Source organism: Macaca fascicularis, chromosome 11 (genome assembly GCF_037993035.2).
Source record: "Macaca fascicularis isolate 582-1 chromosome 11, T2T-MFA8v1.1".
In the NCBI taxonomy this organism is placed as follows: domain Eukaryota; kingdom Metazoa; phylum Chordata; class Mammalia; order Primates; family Cercopithecidae; genus Macaca; species Macaca fascicularis.
The window spans coordinates 33,434,771-33,456,545 of NC_088385.1; the positions used below are offsets into that span (position 1 = coordinate 33,434,771).

Below are 21,775 nucleotides of genomic sequence, written 5' to 3' on the forward strand. Positions count from 1 at the left end.
GGCCAGCAGTTCACCAGAGATGGCCAAGAAAAGAGACAGTCAAAGCAAGGCCCCTTGGGTCCAAACAAACCTCAAAGAGGAACTTTGCTTTTTGGTGTTTTTTTTTTTTTTTTTTTGGAGATGGAGAAATTTTGCTCTTGTTACCCAGGCTGGAGTACAATGGCACGATCTCGGCTCACTGCAAACTCCGCCTCTGGGTTCAAGTGATTCTCCTGCCTCAGCCTCCCAAGTAGCTGGGATTACAGGCGCATGCCACCACGCCCAGGTAATTTTTATATTTTTAATGGAGACAGGGTTTCACTATGTTGGCCAGGCTGGTTTTGAACTCCTAACCTCCGGCGATCCACCAACCTCAGCCTCCCAAAGTGCTAGGAATAAAGGTGTGAGCCACAGCACCCCACCACAAAAATGAACTTTGAAAACAGCAAATCAGCCATCATAATGCTTAAAGAATAAAAGAAACTACTGTTAAAGAAAGCTATGAGACAATATCTCAAAGATAAAATTTCAGTAAAGATACAGGCATTGTAAAAAAGAACCAGGCCAGGTGTGGTGGCTCACGCCTGTAATCCCAGCATTTTGGGAGACCTAGGTGGGTGGATTACCTGAGGTCAGGAGTTCGAGATCAGCCTGGCCAACATAGCGAAACCCCGTCTCTACTAAGAAAAAACGAAAATTAGCTGGTGTGGTGGTGCACGCCTGTAATCCCAGCTACTTGGGAGGCTGAAGCTCAAGAATCACTTGAACCCAGGAGGTGGAGGTTGCAGTGAGCCAAGATTGCACCACTGCACCCTAGCCTGGGTGACAGAGCAAGACTTCATCTCAAAAAAAAAAAAAAAAAACAGAGAGAGAGAGAGAGAACCAAAACCAAATAGAAATTCTGGACTTAAGAAGTATGCAAACATCTCAAATCAATAATCTAACCTGTTACTTTAAAACACTGGAAAAAGAACAACTAAATGAAAAGCAAGCAGACAGAAAAAAATAAGGATTAAAGTGGAAACTAATGAAATGGAAAACAGAAAAATAGAGAACAAAACCAAAAGTTAGCTCTTTGAAAAAATCAAAATTGATAAACTTTTAACTCAACTAAGAAAAAAATAGAGAAGACTCTAATAACTAAACCCAGGAACAAAACAGGGTCATTACTATGGACCCTACAGAAACAAAAAGACATAAGGAAATACTATGAACCACATGCAACGAATTAGATAAATTACATTGAAAAATTCCAAGATGCAAACTATTGAAATGAATTTAAAAAGAAATGTAAACTACAAATAGATCTATAACAAATAAAGAGACTGAATTGGCCATTTAAAACTACCCACCAAAAACAAAACAAAACAAAACAAAACACAGACAAAAATAGGCCCAGATAATTTCGCTGCTAAATTCTACCAAACATTTAAAAAAGAAGAGCAGTCCTTCACAACTCTTTGAACAAAGAGAAAGGATGAACACTTCCCAACTCAATGAGTCCAACAATACTGATACCAAAGCCAGACAACAAACATCATAAGAAAAGAACGTTAGAGATCAATATCTTATGTATCAATAGTATTTATGCACATAAATACTTTTTAAAAACTACCAGGAAATTTAATCTAGAAATATATACAGAGATCATATTTGGTAAGTATGATTTACACCAGGAATGCAAGTTTGATTTAAAATCTGAAAATCAATTAAGGCAATACATTTCTATTCTAAAAGGACAAAAACCACATGATCATCTCAGTAGATGCAGAAAAAAGCATTCTGCAAAATTCAACACCCTTTCATGATAAAAGCAACAAGTTAGCAACAGTCAAGAACTGAACCTGACAAAGTGCATATATGAAAAGCCCACAGGTAACATCAGACTTAATGGTGAAAGACTGAACGTGTTCCCTCCTAAGACCAGGAACAAGATGAGATGTCTCTTTTCATCATAGCTATTCAACATTGCACTCCAGATTCTAGCCAGGGCAATTAGTCAAGAAAAATAAGGGGCACCCAAACTGGAAAGGTAAAACTTATTTGTAGATAATACGATCCTGTTTATAGAAAATCCTAAAGAATCCACTAAAACACTATTAAAATAGTTCAGCAAGGTTTCAGGATACAAGATAAACATGCAAAAACAATTATATTTCTATACACTCGCAACAAACCTGAAAATAAAACAACTCTATTTACAATAGCATCAAAAAGAAAATATATAAAAATAGTTTAGGAATAGAATTGAAAAACTTGTACTCTGATAACAACCAAACATTGTTGAAAGAAATTAAAGAAAACCTAAATAAAAGAAAGTCACCCCATGTTCAGGGATTGAAAGACTATTTTTAAAACAGAAATACTTCTCAAACTAATCTATAGATTCAGCACAATGCCTGTTACAATCCCAGCTGGCTTATTTACTGAAATTGACAAACAGATCCTAAAACTCGTATGAAAATTTAACGGACCCTGACTAGCCAAAACAATCTCACAAAAGAATGCAGTTACAGGACTCAAACCTCCTGACTTCAAAACTTACTACAAAACTAAAGTAATAAAGACAATGCAGTACTGAAATAAGAACAGATAAGTACATAAATCAAATAGAATGAGTACAGAAAAAACCTTCACATTGTGGTCAACTGATTTGACAAGAATGCCAAGACAATTCAATGGGGGAAAAAATAGTCTTTTCCACAAATGGTGCTGAAACAACTTCATAACTACATGCAAAAGAATTAAAATGCAGACCCCTCCTCACACTATGTACAAAAACTAACTCAAAATAGATCAAGAGTCTCTAAATGTAAGAAAAAAACTATAAAACTCTTAGAACAAAAGAGGATAAATCTTCATGACACTGGAGCTAGCAATGTTCCTTAAATACGGCAACGGCCGGGCACAGTGGCTTATGCCTGTAGTCGCAGCATTTTTCTACGAAAATTAGCCAGGTGTAGCAGCACGTGCCTGCAGTCCCAGCTACTCAGGAGGCTGAGGTGGGTGGATTTGGATGTCAAGGCTACAGTGAGCCAAGATTGTGCCACTTCACTCCAGCCCAGGTGATAGAATGAGACCCTGTCTCCAAAAAAAAAAAAACAAAAAAAAGACACCAACCACAAGCAATTAAAAAAATACCTGATGTAAATGACGAGTTGATGGGTGCAGCACAGCAACATGGCACAAGTATACATATGTAACAAACCTGCACGTTATGCACATGTACCCTACAACTTAAAGTATAATAATAATAAATAAATTAAAAAAAAAAAAAAAAGAATATCAAACACCACTTTTAAAAAAAAAAAAAAAAAGACATCATCAAAATTAAAAACATTTGTGCTTCAAAGGACACCATCAAGACAAATTGGGAGAAAATTTTGCAAATGATACCAGATAACAGGCTTCAATGTAGAATATATAATGAAGTCCAACAACTCAATAAATAGACAAGTAATTACAAATGAGAAAATGATCTGATTAGACATTTCTCCAAAAAAAGATATACAAAAGGCCAATCAGTACATGAAACATGCTCAAGATCATTAGCCATCATAAAAATGCAAATAAAAACCACAATGAGACACTACTTCACAAATGAAATAAGTGCTGGCAAAAACACAAAGAAATTGGAACCCTCTATCATTGCTGTAGGAATGGAAAATGGTGCAGCTGCTTTAAAAACAGTTTGACAGTCCCTCAAATGATTAAACACAGAATGACCATATTCCACTCCTAGGAAATGAAAACATATTCACACAAAAACTTGGACACAAAAGTTCCTAACAGCATTATTCATAATAGCCAAAAAGTAAAAATAACCCAAATGACCAACAACTGATGAATGGATAAAATGCGATTTAACAATGAAATATTATTTGGCATTAAAAGAAATAAAGTACCAATCCACACTACCACACAGATGAACCTTGAAAACCTATGCCAAGTGAAAGAAGCCAGTCACAAAGGACCACATATAAGATGATTCCATTTACATCAAATGCCCAGAATAAGCAAATCTATGGAGACATAGTGGTCGCCCAGAGCTTGGGGCAAGTGACTGTTAATAAGTTTTTTGGGAGAGGGGTGATGAAGTGTTCTAAAATTGTGATAACAGTTGCACAATTCTGTGAATACACTAAAAACCACGTATGTATATACTTTAAACGGGTGAACTGTATGGAATGTGAATTATATCTCAAAACTATTATAAGAAATACATAAAGCAAAACTTATAGAAAAGAAAAATTCACAATTTTACTTGAATATTTCAACATTTTTCTTAGTTATTGAACAACTTATCACAATAGTATCAAAAATTGCATTAATCTTGTTGAAAACAAGATTAAAAATGTATAACTTATGAAAAATATAAAGTATAAATTTTAGCCTTTTAAAATGGTCAAGAAATACTTTTTTCTAGAGTACCTTAATTTCTGGTTAGAAAAGGTACCTAGGAATATTTAAATAGAATACACAAAAACAAAGGGAACATGAAAATCTCTGAGACTCCAACTGAGTAGCATTTACACACTTCATTTTTTTTTTGATAGCCCCTTACATTATTACATATTTTTCTGTGCATGCCTTTCTCAGCTACAATGCAAGGTACAGTTTCCAAACTACCTGGCTCTTTTTGTCATTTAAACAGGATTTGTACCAGAAAGCACAATCTATAGGCTGTCCTTTCCATTTTTCATCATAAACGAAAAGTCAAGCAGGCATGTAAACTTCAAATGTAACCATCAAGTAAGGTGCTTTCCAGACATACATTACCTGATCAATTCCCCTTCCTTTGCACTGAAGAATGATGACTTCCAGAAGTTTAGCTGCATGACACTCTGCATCTTCTCCTGCATCTCCACACAGTACCTGCAGTAATTACAATTTAGCTCAGCAGTAAATGGCACTGCGTAGAAGTTAATCAAGTCCACATGCACAAATGTCCCACATAAATTCAGCCATAGGAACCATAGCTTTGCTTGCTGTGCAAGTTTACCTCACCAACCCAAAGAAGAATGGCCAAAATAAATTCCATCTATCATCTCATTTCTTATAAGGAGCAATAATTCACTATTTGACCTTAGATTAATAAAGTAGACTACATAAGCTAATTTTCCAGATAAATGAAGCTTCCCTTTAAAGGCACCAAAATTATAAAATGAAATCGAAACAAAACAAAATAATCTTATCAATGAAACTATTTTTCTGTTCCTTTTGAATCCTGGTCCATATGAACCCATTTTTTTCATAACTACCATAATTTCATGTTATATACCTTTCAGTTCTCCAACATGAACTTCATAATTAGGAATATTTTTCATGGACATTGTAACCATTTACAACTATACAATATGACAGTAGGCGAATATAACAAGGTTACCAGACAGTTTCCCTATTATTAATTCTGTATTTTCACTACTATAAACAATTCCAAAATGTACATGTTCATACATAAAATGTGGAATATGACTGCCTTATAATAAGATTCTCAAAAAAGTTCCTAGAGTAGAGCATGCTTCTATTAAAAATTGTTTCAGATGAAAAAGAATAGACTTAAAGAAATAAGCGTGGGCCAGAAATTTAAAATATAGACAAAAAGACGTAACAGAGAGAAACCAAACACATATTCATTGAAAAAAGACTTACTGAAGTATGCAACTTTTGTGTAAGTTATTTTTAAGGAAAAAAAAAGCAAAATGTTAAAAATACTAGGAAAGAGACACAAATACAGACAAAGAAGGATTAGAAATAAGACTATAAAGAATACTGTATTCTTTACATTTAAAAGCTTAGATTCGATACTTTTCTAGAAAAATAAAATTTAAGAAAAATGAATTAAGAAATTCCAGATAATTCTGACAGATTTAACATTCCCATTTAATTTCATTCTCTCCCAAAATGCTATCAAAATGACAGTAAAGAGATTTTAAAGATGTACATATACAAAGAAAAAAAGTAGAGGTAATAGCAATAAACATTTTGGAAGCTGGAAAATAGCTGAATCATAAGCAGATATCAGGCAAAGCCAAGAATCAACTATATTTACATAAATTTAAAATGCTATCTCTATGACAGTGTATCACAGTCTAGCTTCCAAATGTGAATGGACTCTGGAACCAGGCTGCTTAGGTTCAAACCGCAGCTCTTCCACAGATTAGCTGTGTTTTTAGAAAAGTTACTTAACCTCTTTGTTTGACTGTCCCCATCTATAAAATGGGAATAAAAGAACCTACTTCACGGGGTTGTATGATACAGAAAGAAAAAGAATTACTCCCTTTTCCCAAAATTGCATTTACTTGGGGGCCTTTCGTTTTGGTTTGCCAAAAGGAAAGAAAACAAAAATGTATCTTGTAATTTTTAAAATGGGCTCTGGAGTCAGACTAGGTTCAAATCTGCCTCCAACACATAGTAGCTATGTGATTACAACTATTTCCTAACCTCAGGCACAGTGCAAGAAATTATGTCATAGTTTCCTTTTGATACAAATGTGGTACCTTCCTCATGCTCTCAAAAGGTTAAGTTAATATTGTAGGGAGTACTTAGAAAATGTCTGGTATATATAATAAGAATTCAAATATTAGCTAGCATTAAAACTAGTATTTCATATTCACAAAATATTAAATATATTACAACTATTTGATAAGTATAAGGAAATCATTGTATCAATTTTACTGTATCTGCAAACATACAGGGAAGCTGTGAATTACTAATGGAATACACAGAACTGTTATACTTGTTTTCTTTCCCTCTTTCTCTATCAGCTACCTCTCTAACAGGGAAAACTGAAGATTGCCACGTGATTATGATTTAACAACATGGGTTATTCACAGAGGTAAATGAATCATTACAACTCACAGTTCAGCCCCTTCACTTTATACCTGAAGAAGCTTACTGACTTCCCAAAATTTCCCTGACTCTTTAGAACTAAACTAAGACCTAGACCTAAACCAGATATACTGATTATCAGTACAGAGCTCTTACCAGATTTTGGGTACACCCCTTCTAGTGAGGAAAAAAAAATGTGTTGTGGGGGTTGTACACTAGCTATTTTACTCCCAACTCTATGGCCAAACTTCTTGGTGTCTGGTTATCCCAGCTTTATAAAATCTGCCTGCCAGCTTTATGCAATATAATTTCAGTTTCACATTTATGTGTGTGTGTGTATACAGACATTTATTTATTTATTTATTTACCTAAAGGAGAAGAAAAACGTTATTTGCCAAAGATCCCAAAATATAACCAATAGTGGGCCAAATCTATCTTGTGGCAAAGACAACATGGTAGACAATCATGTTTGTGTATAAGGATAACAGTAGCCATTATGTACGTTGTACAGTATAGATTCTTGTTAAATGATGCTTTTCCAACTATTATAATTTTTATCTTAAGTTGTTTATGCTCAGGTTACCTACATCTAGTGGCTTCCAATATATATATTAAATTAAAAAATAAAAAAGATCATTCCATTTGTCACTGATTAACAAAATGTGTGGTTAATTTTCCTAGCACTTTTCTTTAATCAAGTAGAAAATTCATTTCCAAAAGAAAAAAACACAAAGTAAAAAGCAGATATAAAAGTGGCAAACATTCATAAGCACGACACACAATATGAAACTTTCAAATCCCAAAGATCCTTTTGAAAATACAAATGAAAGAATATATGTTGATGAAGATAATGCAGAACTAAATGTATAAGAAACAAACTGAAAAAGTATCCTGAAGCAAAACAGGCAAACATTAGCAAGAACCACTGCAACAATAGATAAGGACATGCTTACCTTCCTACACATTGTAAAAAGAATTTCTAAATGTTTTGGATTTGATAATAAGGTATCTGTATCTATTGTCACATAATTATGGAGGAGAGGCATCATGTCTGAAAAAAAATCAAAAATTCAAATGAGACTTGAGTGACAGGAATAGAAATAAATTATTCCCACTGAAACCACATTTCTGTAGCACCCACACATTAGTATCTTCCCATGCAAGCACAAAAGGCTAGAAATGAAAGTAATAAGTCTGCTGTATATTTATAGATGGGGAAAATGTAAAGCAGAAAGACTAAGATGCTCATCATTTATGAAGCAATTGAGCTGAATTTTTTCCCTTTCTCCACTGCACACTCATCCCTATCTGACATATTTTATATTTTCTTGCTCATTTGTCTGAGTGATTCCCTACCCTCCCATCATCTCCATTAGAATGTAAGCTTCACAAGGGACAAGGCTGTTTATTTTGCTCACTACTGGATTACTGAGCTTAAAATAGGGCTTGGAATATACTTGGTGTCCATAAGATACTTATTAAATTAACATATGGATATATGTTCTGGTCATAAACTAACTTAAGACTCCATAAGAAATACAGCCTATCTCCTCTGCCTATATACCTAGGTCTGAAAAACACTGCTACAATAGCCCCAGCTTTCATGTGACCAGGAAATAAACACATTTTCTGGTCAATATTGGAATCGTATGTGTTTTTATTTCAGGTGTCGACAGGAAGTAATATCTAGACACAGAAAAGCAAAAATTTTATATGGTCAAAGCCATACCTGTAAAGTATTCAAAGCAATCCTGCTGAAACACTTCATATAGTATACCTAGAAGCTGCCACATTTGAGGGGAAATACTGTGGCAGGTTAAACTGTATGCCAGGGAAAGAATTTCTTCATAGAATTCTGGAAGAAAATCTCTAGTTAGAATGCTAGGAAATAGCAAAAGTTAAAACAAAGACCACACAGAGGAGGGTTTAGACTACCTACGCACACATAGTCCTCCTCTATCCAATGTACTCATAAACTTCCCTTTCTCAGTATTTGTATCTTCGGCTATGTATCTGCCAGCTTCCATTTCTTACCAAGATCTGCCCCTCTGTTCAATAAGGCAAGGCAAAAATGTTTTCACTAAACTTTCTTATACTATTGAAAAAATAAAGTTGTTTCTGCTTTATTATATATATTTACAAAACTGTATTAGAAATAGATACAAGAAGGAATAGATTATCATTCCTCTTTCATGTCGAGGATTTAAAATGTACAAATAATTAATAATATTCTTTGGAGAGCTTAATTATATCAGACTAAAGTATCTACCTATCTCAAATTTATACTTTTACTAACAACTATACACCAGGCAGTATCCTGTCAATTTACAAAACCTGTAAAACATACAGTATTCTTCAAGTTAATCAAGACAATAAGACCCACTATAAAGTAGAAGAGTTCAAAGGAAATGTTCTTATACTCACAAATATTATTCTCAGTCAAAAGTAAATTATATCTACACGTACAACCAGGAAACACAAACCTCAACAAAAATTTCAAATAGCTCCTACCACATCACTGAGCAAAGAAGTCTAGCCGGGCGCGGTGGCTCAAGCCTGTAATCCCAGCACTTTGGGAGGCCGAGACGGGCGGATCACGAGGTCAGGAGATCGAGACCATTCCGGCTAACACAGTGAAACCCCGTCTCTACTAAAAAATATAAAAAACTAGCCGGGCGAGGTGGTGGGCGCCTGTAGTCCCAGCTACTCGGGAGGCTGAGGCAGGAGAATGGCGTAAACCCGGGAGGCGGAGCTTGCAGTGAGCTGAGATCCCGCCACTGCACTCCAGCCTGGGCGACAGAGTGAGACTCCGCCTCAAAAAAAAAAAAAAAAAAGTCTAACTTGAAAGGTTTTTCTCTTATAAAAACCAGCATTCACCCTGGAAACTTGATTAAAGTTTCTCTAATATTACTTAAAACTTGATATTTTCAAAAGCTAGCAAAATAAAATGGAAATTACAAATATTGAGAAATAATTTACGTAAGGAAATCATTTGAAAAATAAATTATCTAAATACAGAATTTCTAAAAGTTCTAGCATGGCACTGGTATAAAAACAGACACACAGACCAATGGAACCAATTACAAAGCCCAAAAGTAAATCTACCCATTTAGGGTCAATTAATTTTCAACAAAGATGCCAAAAACACACAATGGAGACAGGACAGTCTCTTCAATAAATGGCACTGGGAAAACTAAATATCCATTTGCAAAAAATCAAATTAGACCCTCATCTTATACCATATACAAAAATCTACTTGATATTAATTAAATACTTAAGCTTTAAGACCTGACATGATAAAACTACTAGATAAAAACATAGGGGAAAAGCTTCATGGAAACTTGGAACACTGGTCTGGGGAATGATTTTTTTTTTTTTTTTTTTTGATATGAGGATATGATCCCAAAGCACACACAACAAAAGCAAAAACAGAAAAATAGGATTACATCAAACTAAAAGACTTTTGCATAGCAAAGAAAACAATTCACAGAATGAAGAGACAACCTCCAAAATGAGAGAAAATATTTAAAACCTGTATCAAATGAAGATTTAGTATCCAAAACATATAAGGAACTCAAATCATTCAGTAGAAAGAAAATAACCCAGCTTAAAAATGGGCAAAGGAACTGAATGGATATTTCTCAAAAGATTATATAAAAACGGCCAACGTATATAAAAAAATATTTTAAATCACTAATCATGGGGGAAATGCAAATCAAAACCACAACGAGATACCACCTCATATCTACGAGGATGTCTATTATCAAAAAGACAAAAGTTAAATGCTGAAGGGGATGTAGAGAAAAAGGAAACTGTTGTATACTCTTGGTGAGAGAGTAAAAATAGCCACTGTGGACAGCAGTATGGAGGTTCCTCAAAAAATTAAAAATAGAACTACCATATGATCAAGTCATCCTAGTACTGGGTATATATACAAAGGAATTAAAATCAGGATCTTGAAGAGATAATGTGCCCTCCTATGTTCACTGAAGCATGTTTCACAATAACCAAGATATGAAAATACTTAAGTGTCCACTGACAGATGAACAGATAAAGAAAATGTCGTATTTATACATGATAGAGTACTAGTCCACCTTAAAAAAAAGAAAATCCTGTTATTTGCAACAACAGAGATGGACACACTATGCTAAGCGAAATAAGCCAAAACAGAACTTTCAGAAATTCTTTTATTATTAATTAAAGGCCATAGTTTACATTAAGGTTCACTCTTTGCATTGTTCATTCTAAGGGTTTTGACAAATGTATAGTGACATTTGTTCATCATTATTGTATCATACAGAGTAGTTTCACTGCCTAAAACTTCTGTGCTCTAACTATTCATCCTGCCCTCTCCCCCATCCCCAAACCCTGGCAACCACTGGTCTTTTTATTGAAAGATGTACTTTTTAAAAATACCTTGAATTGACAAATAAAAATTGTACATATGAAGTATACACCATTTTGAAATACGTATATTTTGTGGAATGACTAAATCTGGCATCCATTACTTCACATAGCTTTTCGTGGTGACACCACTTAAAATCTACTCTTAGCAATTTTCAACTATATAATACATTGTTATTAACTATGGTCACCATTTTGACCAGCATCTCCCCTCCCTCCACTTCCTGCTAACTAAATTCTGTTCTTTCTATGAGTTTGGGATCTTGTGGTATCTGTCTTTCTGTGCCTGGCTTATTTCACTTAGCATAAAGTCCTCCAGATTCACCCATGTTGTCACAAATGACAGGATTTCCTTTTTAAGGCTGAATAGTATTCCACTGTTTATATCTACCATGTTGTATTCAAGTACTCTTAAAATATTATTCACATATATTAGCAGTGCATGCTCAACTTTTTACTAACAGAGTGAACAATAAAAAGCCTGGAGACAACTGCTCTTAATCAGAGACATGGTTTTCCTGCATCCTTCTATCTGAGTACTACACAGCTTGCATCTCTCTCACACCCACATGACGTGGGGCTAGCATCTTCAATATGCTTGAATACAATGGAAGACTCACCTCCTCTACAAAATTCCCATCAGCTTGTAACATCTAACATTGGTTACTGATTCTACTCAGAAGTCAGACACCATAATAGACAACAGGACAATTAACTCATACTTTATTTGAGACAGGATCCCACTCTGTTGTCCAAGGGGAGTGCAGGGGCACAATCACAATTCATGGCAGCCTCTACCTGCCAGGCTTATGTGATCCTCCCCACCTCAGCCTACTGAGTAGCTGGCACCACAAACACATGCCACCACACTCAGCTAATTTTTTGTAGAGACAGTGTTTCACCATGTTGCACTGGCTGGTCGTGAACTTCTGGGCTCAAGCAGTTCACCCACCTCAGCCTCCCAAACTACTAAGATTACAGGTGTGAGCCATGGTGCCCAGCCATTTCACATTTCTGATTTTAAAAAATGCCTATTAAACATTTTTCGATCCAAGATTAAAGTAACCTCACCTAAACCTCATCACAGTTCATTTCTAGCAATGTACAATTTAAAATTACTGTCCTTTAAAGTTCCAAAACCAAAAATTTTTCATTGGATGCATAATTTTTTTAGCTCTAAATGAAAATACAGATATTTAACACTAGAAAGGACATCCAAAAATTAAAGTGATTATGCTTCTCTTTCTCAAATTGTCAATCTTGTTAAATCTGAAGGGCTAAAATTATACTTTGAGTTCAAATTTTTAAAATTTTTTCAATTTATCTTTTTATTTAACCTTTGAACTTACCAATTACATGTTTCTGCAGAACAAGATCAATGATCCGTAGACAGATATTCTCTAACTGCTGCGTAATCTAAAGATAAATTTTAAATATTAAGCTTAAAATTATCATAATATATAAATTTAATATCGTGCCAATAAAAATATCAACAGGACATTTTTCAGACGGTAACCTGACAAGTTAATTCTAAACTTCATGTGAAAAAGTAAACATGCAAGAATACTCAGAAAATTTTGAAAAATAGACTAATGACAGAAATGGGGGTTAAATCCATAACAAACTTAACGATTTAGTTCCTTACCATGTATTTTATACCAAAATAAATTCCTAATGGATAAAATATTTCAGTGTGAAGAAATAAACCATAAAAAAAAATAATAAAAACAATTCTTGTATAATCCTGAAAAGGGAAAGTGACTCAAAGCCCAGAAATAATTTAAAAAAAAATGAAATCATCTAACTAAAAAATTAAAAACTTTTGCATGGGGCATTGGGAAGTCAAAAAAATAAGTGAAATATTTTCAAATGGTATCACAAAGATCAAATTCCCCTTATATAAAATTAATTTTTTAAAATTGAAATACAATAGAAAATGTGTGTTTTTTTTAATAATCTTTGCCTGTGTTTATAAAAAGATGTTCATTATAATACACGGTAAGGGTACAAATTCCAAGTGCAACATTAACAATTTTGACCTTTTAAAACTGGCAATGATCACAATTATGGGGCTGGGAAGAAAGACCCTGTTTGTATATTGATTTGTGGAGTGTAAACGGTACATACAATGAAGGACAAGTTGGCAACATCCTTCAAACTTACCCATACAAATCACGATGCAACCCAGCAATTCCACTTGAAGGGATTTACCCTTTACACATATTATGTGTGCAAAACAACACGTAAAAAGCCATTCATTCGTTTCAGCAATGTTTGTGATTACTAGCAATCAAATGTCCATTTAAACAAGAGACAGTTAAATTATATCCACTAAACAGAGACTGGTGAAATAAATTTGACACATCATACAAGGGAATATTAAGCAACCATTAAAAATATATAACTTTATTGACATGGAGGGATCACCAAGATATATTAAGTAAAAAATGGCAAATAAAAACTGTGTATAGCATGCTAGCATTTTCATAAAAGAAAAATATACACGTTCACTTTTTGCTTATATGTTAACAGAAAAGTCTCTAGAAGGGCACAAAAACCTGGTTTAAAAAAAAAAAAGGAAAAACATAGCTACTTCAGAGAGGAGAATTAGATAGCTGGGGAGTTGAGTGAGAAGGTAAAATTTCAATGAATTTTCTTTTCACATCTTTTTAATTTTTCAACATATGTTTGTATCAAATATTTTAAAATAAGTTAAAATCCATGGCGGGTTACATTTTTCATGTAAACGTCCTATTTCAACTGTCAAGTATATTCTAATATTCAACTTAAACCACTGTCTTAAGGTTCAAATGATCCAAAATTTCCCAGTTTAAAAAAACTGTCAATAAGGTTAAAATCATTAAACAAAAATGCATATGCTTAAGCACCTATTTTAGATTCACAATCTTGTGTTTCATACACTATTTGTCAGTGTTTCATAAATGTGCTTTTTCCTTTTAAGGATATATTTTTTTCAAAGTTTGCTTTTAATAAGTTAAAGCTCAAAATCTTGGTCAGGAGACCAAGATGCCAGTTGGTTTTGCCTGTAATTATTCATGGCCTTGGTAAAGCCATTTAGCTGAAGGCTTTAGGTGGTTTTTTTTTTGTCTTTAGGTAAGGATGCTGTATTAGTGTGTCTCAATTTTCACCCATGCCTCTCTTGATAATTACAATAAGTTCACATGTCCCTTTAATATTATTTGGAATTCAAAATAAACTTAATATCAAGAGAAAAAATAAAAACAAAATGATGCTGTTTTGTTTTTAAACTATCCCTGCAGCTCATTCTTCCATGCCCCACACACACTTGTGAAAACTGGACGAGGTTATTTCTAAGGTTTCTTCAAATTTAAAATACAAGTTCTAAGTATAAGATAAAAGAACGATCCCTTAAATTTACTTGTAATTTTGTAATTTAATTTGGAACATCTCACTGTTACCAAGAGGACCACCTAGTTTCAATACAGAAGGACGCAAAAATAAAATAATGAAAATGAAAATAAAAATTAAGCCCTTTAGGCATATGAAGACTAGTCTAGAAGAGCATCAAGCCATTTTTAAGAACCAAGTCAGCCAGGCACAGTGGCTCATGCCTATAATCCCAGCACCTTGAGAAGCCAAGGCGGGCATATCACTTGAGGTCAGCAGTTCCAGGCCTGCCAGGCCAACATGGTGAAACCCCTTCTCCACTAACAATACAAAAATTAGCCTGGGGGGTGGCAGGCAGCTACTCGGGAGGCTGAGGCAGGAGAATCACTTGAACCGGGAGGCTGAGGTTGAAGTGAGCTGAGATCATGCCACTGCACTCTGGCCTGGGCAACAGAGCAAGACTTGTCTCAAACAAATAAATAAAAACCAAGTCATCTTCCATTGGCACGTGATAAACACAGGATAAACCAACAGCTACATGGCTTAACAATGCTATTTAAAGTAGTGGTAGCAGCCAGGCATGGCAGCTCACGCCTATAATCCCAGCACTTTGGGAGGCTGGAGCAGGTGGATCACCTGAGGTCAGGAGTTCAAGATCAGCCTGGCCAACATGGTGAAACCACATCTCTATTGAAAATATAAACAGTAGCTGGGTGTGATGGTGCACACCTGTAGTCCCAGCTATTCGGGAGGCTGAGGCAGGAGAATTGCTTGAACCTGGAAGGTGGAAGTTGCAGTGAGCCAAGATCATGTCACTGCACGCCAGCCTGGGTGACAGAGTGAGACTGTCTCAAATAAAGAAATAAATAAATAAATAAAGTAGTACTAGCACCTGCTTCCTAAGTGTTCACCTTATAAAACAATAATTGCCATCAGTGCCAAACAAGTCAACTTGCACTCACAGAAGCAATGAACAAAAATCTAATTTGAGTTAAGGAGAGGCCATGGGATACTTGGGAAGAAGCTGGAGGTTTTAAATGGGGATAAACTGATACATTATCAAAATGATCTGACTACAAACCCAAATGTACAACTTACTAGCTCTGGGACCATGAGCAAGTTTCTTAAATCCACCTGAACTTTGTTTCTGCTTCTGCAAAACAGACTACCATTACCTGTGCTATCTATGTCGTGGTGGCATTAGTAAGATCATATCAGCTGATGGATGTGAAAGCACTAGATAAATAACTGTATAAAGCCTTATCCCAATAACATTCTGGAATTTAGTTGAGTATGCTTTTCAGCTCTTTCACTTATTCCTTTCCATTTTTACAGTACTTGTTATACCAGAATTCTGTTCCATCACCTAACACTTGCCACTGTGATTGGACTGCTGTCTGTCACTCTCTACCAAGAATTCTAGATTGTTGGTTCCCAGAAAGCTGGGCTCATTTCTTATTCAATTTGGTATTCCCCAAGAACCTAGCCTGGTACATAGCAGATATGCTTAACTGAACTCAAATTAATATAAAGGAATACACTATATACTTTATAATATTTACATTATATTACAAATATTACAATATAATATTATAATGTTAGCCATTTAAATATGTTTCTTTAAAACGTGAGGGCAATTTTTAAAGCCTAGCAAGATAACTAAGTAGCAGTTTAAAAGTGGAGACTTCAAAATTCATGCCCACTGATCACATAAATTTCAGTTAAATGCCACTACTGTATCATAAACCACAAAGAAATCTCACCTCTTTATGATCTTCTACAACTGTTAAGATAGTATCAATGGTATGTAAAATTCCCATAGCCATTACTGTTTTGTCTTCGACTTCTTCATATTCATCACTTTGAAGAACTTTGCCAAATATCTCAGCCTATGAAAATAACATTAAAGTATTCCATTAGTACTGTTATGCTCCCCCTTTATAAAAGCAAAATGGCAGTGTCACACATCTAAAGTCTACATTGCTCAAACTTTGAAGTCTGCACTTTGCTGACTGAATCATCTCTCTTCTTAAAATAACAGAACCTATCATGTTTTAAGTATAGCTATTTACATTAGCTATTATATCCAGAGAGCTAATATTTAACTTCTAGTTGTCACTAAGCAAGTAAAATCACAATCAAGGACAAGTGAAATCAAGTAATACTAAAAAGAAAAATGCAATAGAAGATTGAGAAGTCAAGGAATCACTTAGAAAATGAAACAAAAAAAACAGACATAGAAAACAGGAGGAAAAGTTTTAAAAAGAATTAGAGACACAGTCCAGATGTAATTCTCCACATCAGGAAATACAGAACAGAAAAAAAAATAGTAACGAGAAATTTATCAAAAAAGTAAAACAATAAATTGCCCCAAACTGAAGGAAATGAACTTCCTCATTCAAAGCCCAGAAATTAAAAATTTAGAAGGCACATCATAAAATTTCAGAATATTCTAGATGAAAGAAATTATCCTAATTATTAAAGTCTAATTAACTATAGAAATATCAGAATAATTTTTTTATCAATATTTCAGTTACAGTCATGCATCGCTTAACATGGATATATTTTGAGAAATGTGTCGTTAGGCAATTTCATCCTTGCTTGAACATCATTGAGTGTACTTAGGCAAATCTAGATGGCATAGCCTACTGCTCCATGGCCACAAACCTGTACAGTTTGTTATTGTAGTGAATACTCAGGCAATCATGACACAATGGAATATCTGTATCTAAACATAGAAAAGGTACAGTAAAACTACAGTATTATAATCTTATGAGTGTACCATCGTATACGCAATCTGTCATTGACTGAAATGTTGTTATGCAGCACATGACTGTACAAATAGAACTGAACTCCATATTTTGGAGTTTATTTAGATTACTCAAGGTTTCTAAACCAAATTAACATAAAACTGCCCAGTCTTACCAAGTGTTGGGTCATATCAACAGCAATTGAGGCTACCTCTTGACTGTATTCACATATCATCTTCTGGATGACATTAGTAACATCATCATTTTCTGTCTCTCTAACAATGTGCAACAGTTCCTGCATAATAGGCCTCACATGTGGCTTCATATATTCCTTAGCTAATTCAATAAAACAAACAAAAGTAATAAAAATTACCATGCCCAGATGATAAAAGGAATTAATTTGGTCACAAGGTCAAGTGACCCAGGGTAATACCTAAATTAGGTTCTAGATACACACTTGCTCTGTGGTAAGTTACAAAGCTGTACCAAAATAATGTTCACCAATATATCAATTCCCCAAGAGTAATATAAGGATAAGAAGTTCTGCACAGGAGAGAACTGTCCTGTGCAGAAACTATCCCAAAATACTAATAGTCCCCACTGAGAAATTCTAATTATACATACACTTGGTCATCAGAATGACTTGGAAAACATGAATCAGTTCTCAGGACAAGTTATAAAAAAATCATGTACTTGAAGACTATCCAGAACACTGATGGGGCCCCTTCCCTGCCCCAGGCCATCTCTACCACCCTCCTTTGCCATGTATACAATATCCAATCCTCCCACTGAAACACTGTTGAATAGAGGCAAACTAGGTTCATGTTCTTTGTAAAGCTGAACTTACTTTCAAAGGTTTATTTGAACTTTCATCAGAACACTCTGAACAAATGAGACTCTGTTATCACTCATGAGAAATACTACTTGCTACTTTCAAAACTAGGGGAATCAGAATCCTAGAGGTGAAAGGAATCATGAAGTCATCCAGTCCAACTCCCCTAAACTTAAATATGTGGAAACCTGAGCCTTGACAGATCACGCACCTTGCCCAGGTTTCCATGGCAAGTTAGTAGCAAAATCAAAACTGGGCCCAGGTCACTTTACACCCAGCCTATCCTAGCGCCCCACAATGATTAACATGCTTCCTAATCTAAAATTTTGAAAACTACAGTCAACAGCAACACCTAAAAAGGACAAGAATAAACTACAAAATTCTGAGAGGGCAAACTCAGAATTCCAAACCCTGAACCCTCAGACATGGAGATGCATCCTCATTAGGGAAGAAAGTAAATGAAATTATTTGAGAAAACGTCTGAAAGGTATTTTGGCTTTACCTTGTATCTGGTTAGAAATTAAGGACTGAAGAGCAAGGGCAGCTTCAACTTTGACAGGCATCTCTTTATCCTCAATCAGGCTCTTCTTCGCTAATTCAACTGCATTTCTTAGATTGAGCTCATTATGGAACTTCAAAGAACTAAATGCATGAAGTACCCAGCAAGACTGTATTATTAAAAAAGGTAAGTAGGGAGCTATTAGGATTATAGCATTCTGTAATAATGCCACAGATATAGGAACTTCTTAGTGACATATCATCAATTCTATGAAGAAATGTTTGCTTTTGGGGTAATATAGTAGCCTTAGTTTCTAATTTCTACATCCCCCTTTTTACAAGTAAGGCATTTTCATTACTTCTAAATTACCCATATGCAATAATGTTTTTCATGGGAAAGAGAAAAAGAAGCCAAATATGTCTTTGAAAAAAAATCTATTTATGCTTTTAATAAATATTATAACTCATAATTAATGTATTATATGTAAAAGCAACTCTAAACCAGTATGTGAAATTCATTTGTCACACTTAGGTAAAACATTATTCTCCCTTACACTAACTGGTTTAGCAAACTTCCTTTTTTTCAGTCACATAGGTACCAAAAATTTTAAACCTGGTATAGATGATCACATTTTAACTATTAGACCACAGAATCATTATTATATTTTACTCTCTGTGTGCATCAAACACAATCAACAGAAATTAATTTTAGTTACTAAAGACTTTTAGCAAGAGAATCACAATTCATACAACTTCTCAAAGGTAGGAGCCCAACTGTAAAAATGCTCATGGGCTCTCAGCGTCCCTACTCCACATTTGTCCAGATATCTCGCTAGTAACTATTATTTTATAAAATGCTTACTAGCGTACAAGGCATTGTTAATATATGTTGTTTTAAGCAAGACATTTTTTGTGCTGATATATTTACAAAGAGAAATACTAGGCTCTTGAATAAAAGTCCTGTTTCTATTTCTCCATAAAATATATTGATTCTAAAAGAATATACACATAGAGCACAATTTCACATGCATTATTAATCTCTCCATTTTACTAAGGCAAATCTACCTAATATACTGAAAATCAAATTCAAGTTCTTAGCTAATCCAGAATTTCACGTCATTTTATACACAAAATAAATCCATTTGTGAATTTAAATTGTATGACTGCTATAAAATCACCTTTCTCATTGCATGTTTTACATATGCAACAAGTGAGGCTAGGGTGACAAATGAAATAAAACCAGCAGGAAATAAAATCCATAAATCTTTTCCTTTTTTTTTTTGAGATAGGATCTCACTGTCGCCCAGGCCGCAGTGCAGTGGCACAATCTCTGCTCACCACAACGTCCGCCTCCCGGGTTCAAGCAATTCTCCTGGCTCAGCTTCCCTAGTAGCTGGGATTACATGTACCCGCCACAAAGTCCAGCTAATTTTGTGTATTTTTGTAGAGATGGGGTTTCACCATGTTGGCCAGGCTGGTCTCAAACTCCCCATCTCAAGTGATCCGCCCGCCTCAGCCTCTCAAAGTGCTGGGATTACAGGCATGAGCCACTGCGTCCGGCCCATAAATCTTTTTCTTTAATAGTCTGTCCTTTATTCAGCTGATGTGACCATAGGCAGACATTCTAATTGACTTTATTTCATCTCAATATGTGGTAAAAGGTCAATTTATCCAAAAACATTTATTTGAATAATTATCTTATGAAGATTTAAGATACATAACAGAAATATGAGAAACTTATTTAACAGAAATATGAAACACTTACTCTAGCTCGAAGATATCCCAGGTTAGACAATAATAATGGAAATACATGATTTTGTAGAAACAACTCCATTTGGTCCTTGAATAAACTCTTCTATTAGGAAACAAATTTCAACTTATCAGTTTCTTTTTCATATGTAAGAATCACTTCCTAATCAAGTATGTTTACTACGACTTGCATTTAATATACTTCTACTTATAATATTGTGAAATTATTTGACCTATATGTTGCATGTTTTAAAACAAGACAAATACTACCTTAGATCAGTTTGATATTGATTTTGTAGAAATAAGATATTTTGTATCCCCTTCACATAGCAACAGTTTCATACTGAAAATGTTAGTCAAATTTTCTTTTTAATTAAAGAAATAGGTGACAGAAAGGAGGATATTTGTCAACTCAATTATCCAGAAGTAGTCACCAGCTTTAAATTAACCATAACTTTCATATTCTCTCATTTGCCTGTGCTTTACAATGTTATTAAGTAAATTAAATTTTGATTATCTTAACCTTCAGTAAAATCTCAGCTAGGGAACCAATCACATGCAGGGCTCCATCTTTCTTCCTAGGGTCAAAGTTCGGGTCTGTTAGGATTTGATAACAGAATGCCATCATTTTTGGCAACACCTAAAGAAATAGAAGAATCCATTTTAGTCTACATGAACTTCGTCTTACTATAGTATTAACTGTGATGCACAAATTTTTAAAAATAAAGCCATTTTATTATGTTCTATCAAGCAACTATAAGCTCAATAAGAAAAGTACAATTTATTAAGAAAACAAAATAACCATGATACCCTTTCCCCTCACCAGGACAGAAAAAAAAAAAAAAATTCTTAAGGTGACAAGTTATAATGAATAACAACATAATTTCTCAAACACCAGGGATATACTAGAGTATCAAATCAACACAGGCCACTTTTGTTTTGGATTTAAAAAGAAAAATGAAATACCTCTTTTCTTTTCTTTGCAGCAGTATATAAGAGAGTCTGGGCTGCTGTGGTGGGAGACGCATAGTCTTCAAAAATATCTGAGATTTTAAAAGGTTAAAACTATGTTAGCAAAAATATAATTACTTATTCTAGATTTTAAACCTGACTGGCTGCTATTCCAAACCAAAAATATAAAACCATCCACATATGACACTGGTTGACAGCACTAAAAAGCTAAGGATATACAGTGGCACCACAACATTGTTGTCTCCTGCACAAAACAATGTTCCTCAAACTCTACAGGTTGTCCTTTTAAACTATTATATTGAAGAAAACAATGCATTTGCACATATGTTTCACTGAGAACAGAAAAAGTGCTTTATCTCTATCAAAAAACAACAAAAATGTACTCAGTTCT

The 21,775-nt window shown here is 34.4% G+C and overlaps 1 protein-coding gene across 2 annotated transcripts in view; it reads right to left on the minus strand.

The window, feature by feature from the left end:
* The window catches only part of IPO8 (importin 8), a 67,091-nt gene that overhangs the window by 15,794 nt on the left and 29,522 nt on the right, over positions 1 to 21,775 (minus strand). The window contains exons 11-20 of one of the 2 annotated variants that reach the window (XM_005570475.4): positions 21,379 to 21,455; positions 20,936 to 21,052; positions 20,429 to 20,518; positions 18,668 to 18,833; positions 17,509 to 17,669; positions 16,347 to 16,472; positions 12,564 to 12,630; positions 8,540 to 8,665; positions 7,764 to 7,861; positions 4,759 to 4,854 (exon numbers count right to left, since the gene is read on the minus strand). In XM_005570475.4, coding sequence (XP_005570532.1) covers positions 4,759 to 4,854; positions 7,764 to 7,861; positions 8,540 to 8,665; positions 12,564 to 12,630; positions 16,347 to 16,472; positions 17,509 to 17,669; positions 18,668 to 18,833; positions 20,429 to 20,518; positions 20,936 to 21,052; positions 21,379 to 21,455 — 1,124 coding nt within the window. The remainder of the gene's footprint in view (positions 1 to 4,758; positions 4,855 to 7,763; positions 7,862 to 8,539; positions 8,666 to 12,563; positions 12,631 to 16,346; positions 16,473 to 17,508; positions 17,670 to 18,667; positions 18,834 to 20,428; positions 20,519 to 20,935; positions 21,053 to 21,378; positions 21,456 to 21,775) is intronic. The other variant, XR_012420103.1, reaches the window with a different exon arrangement.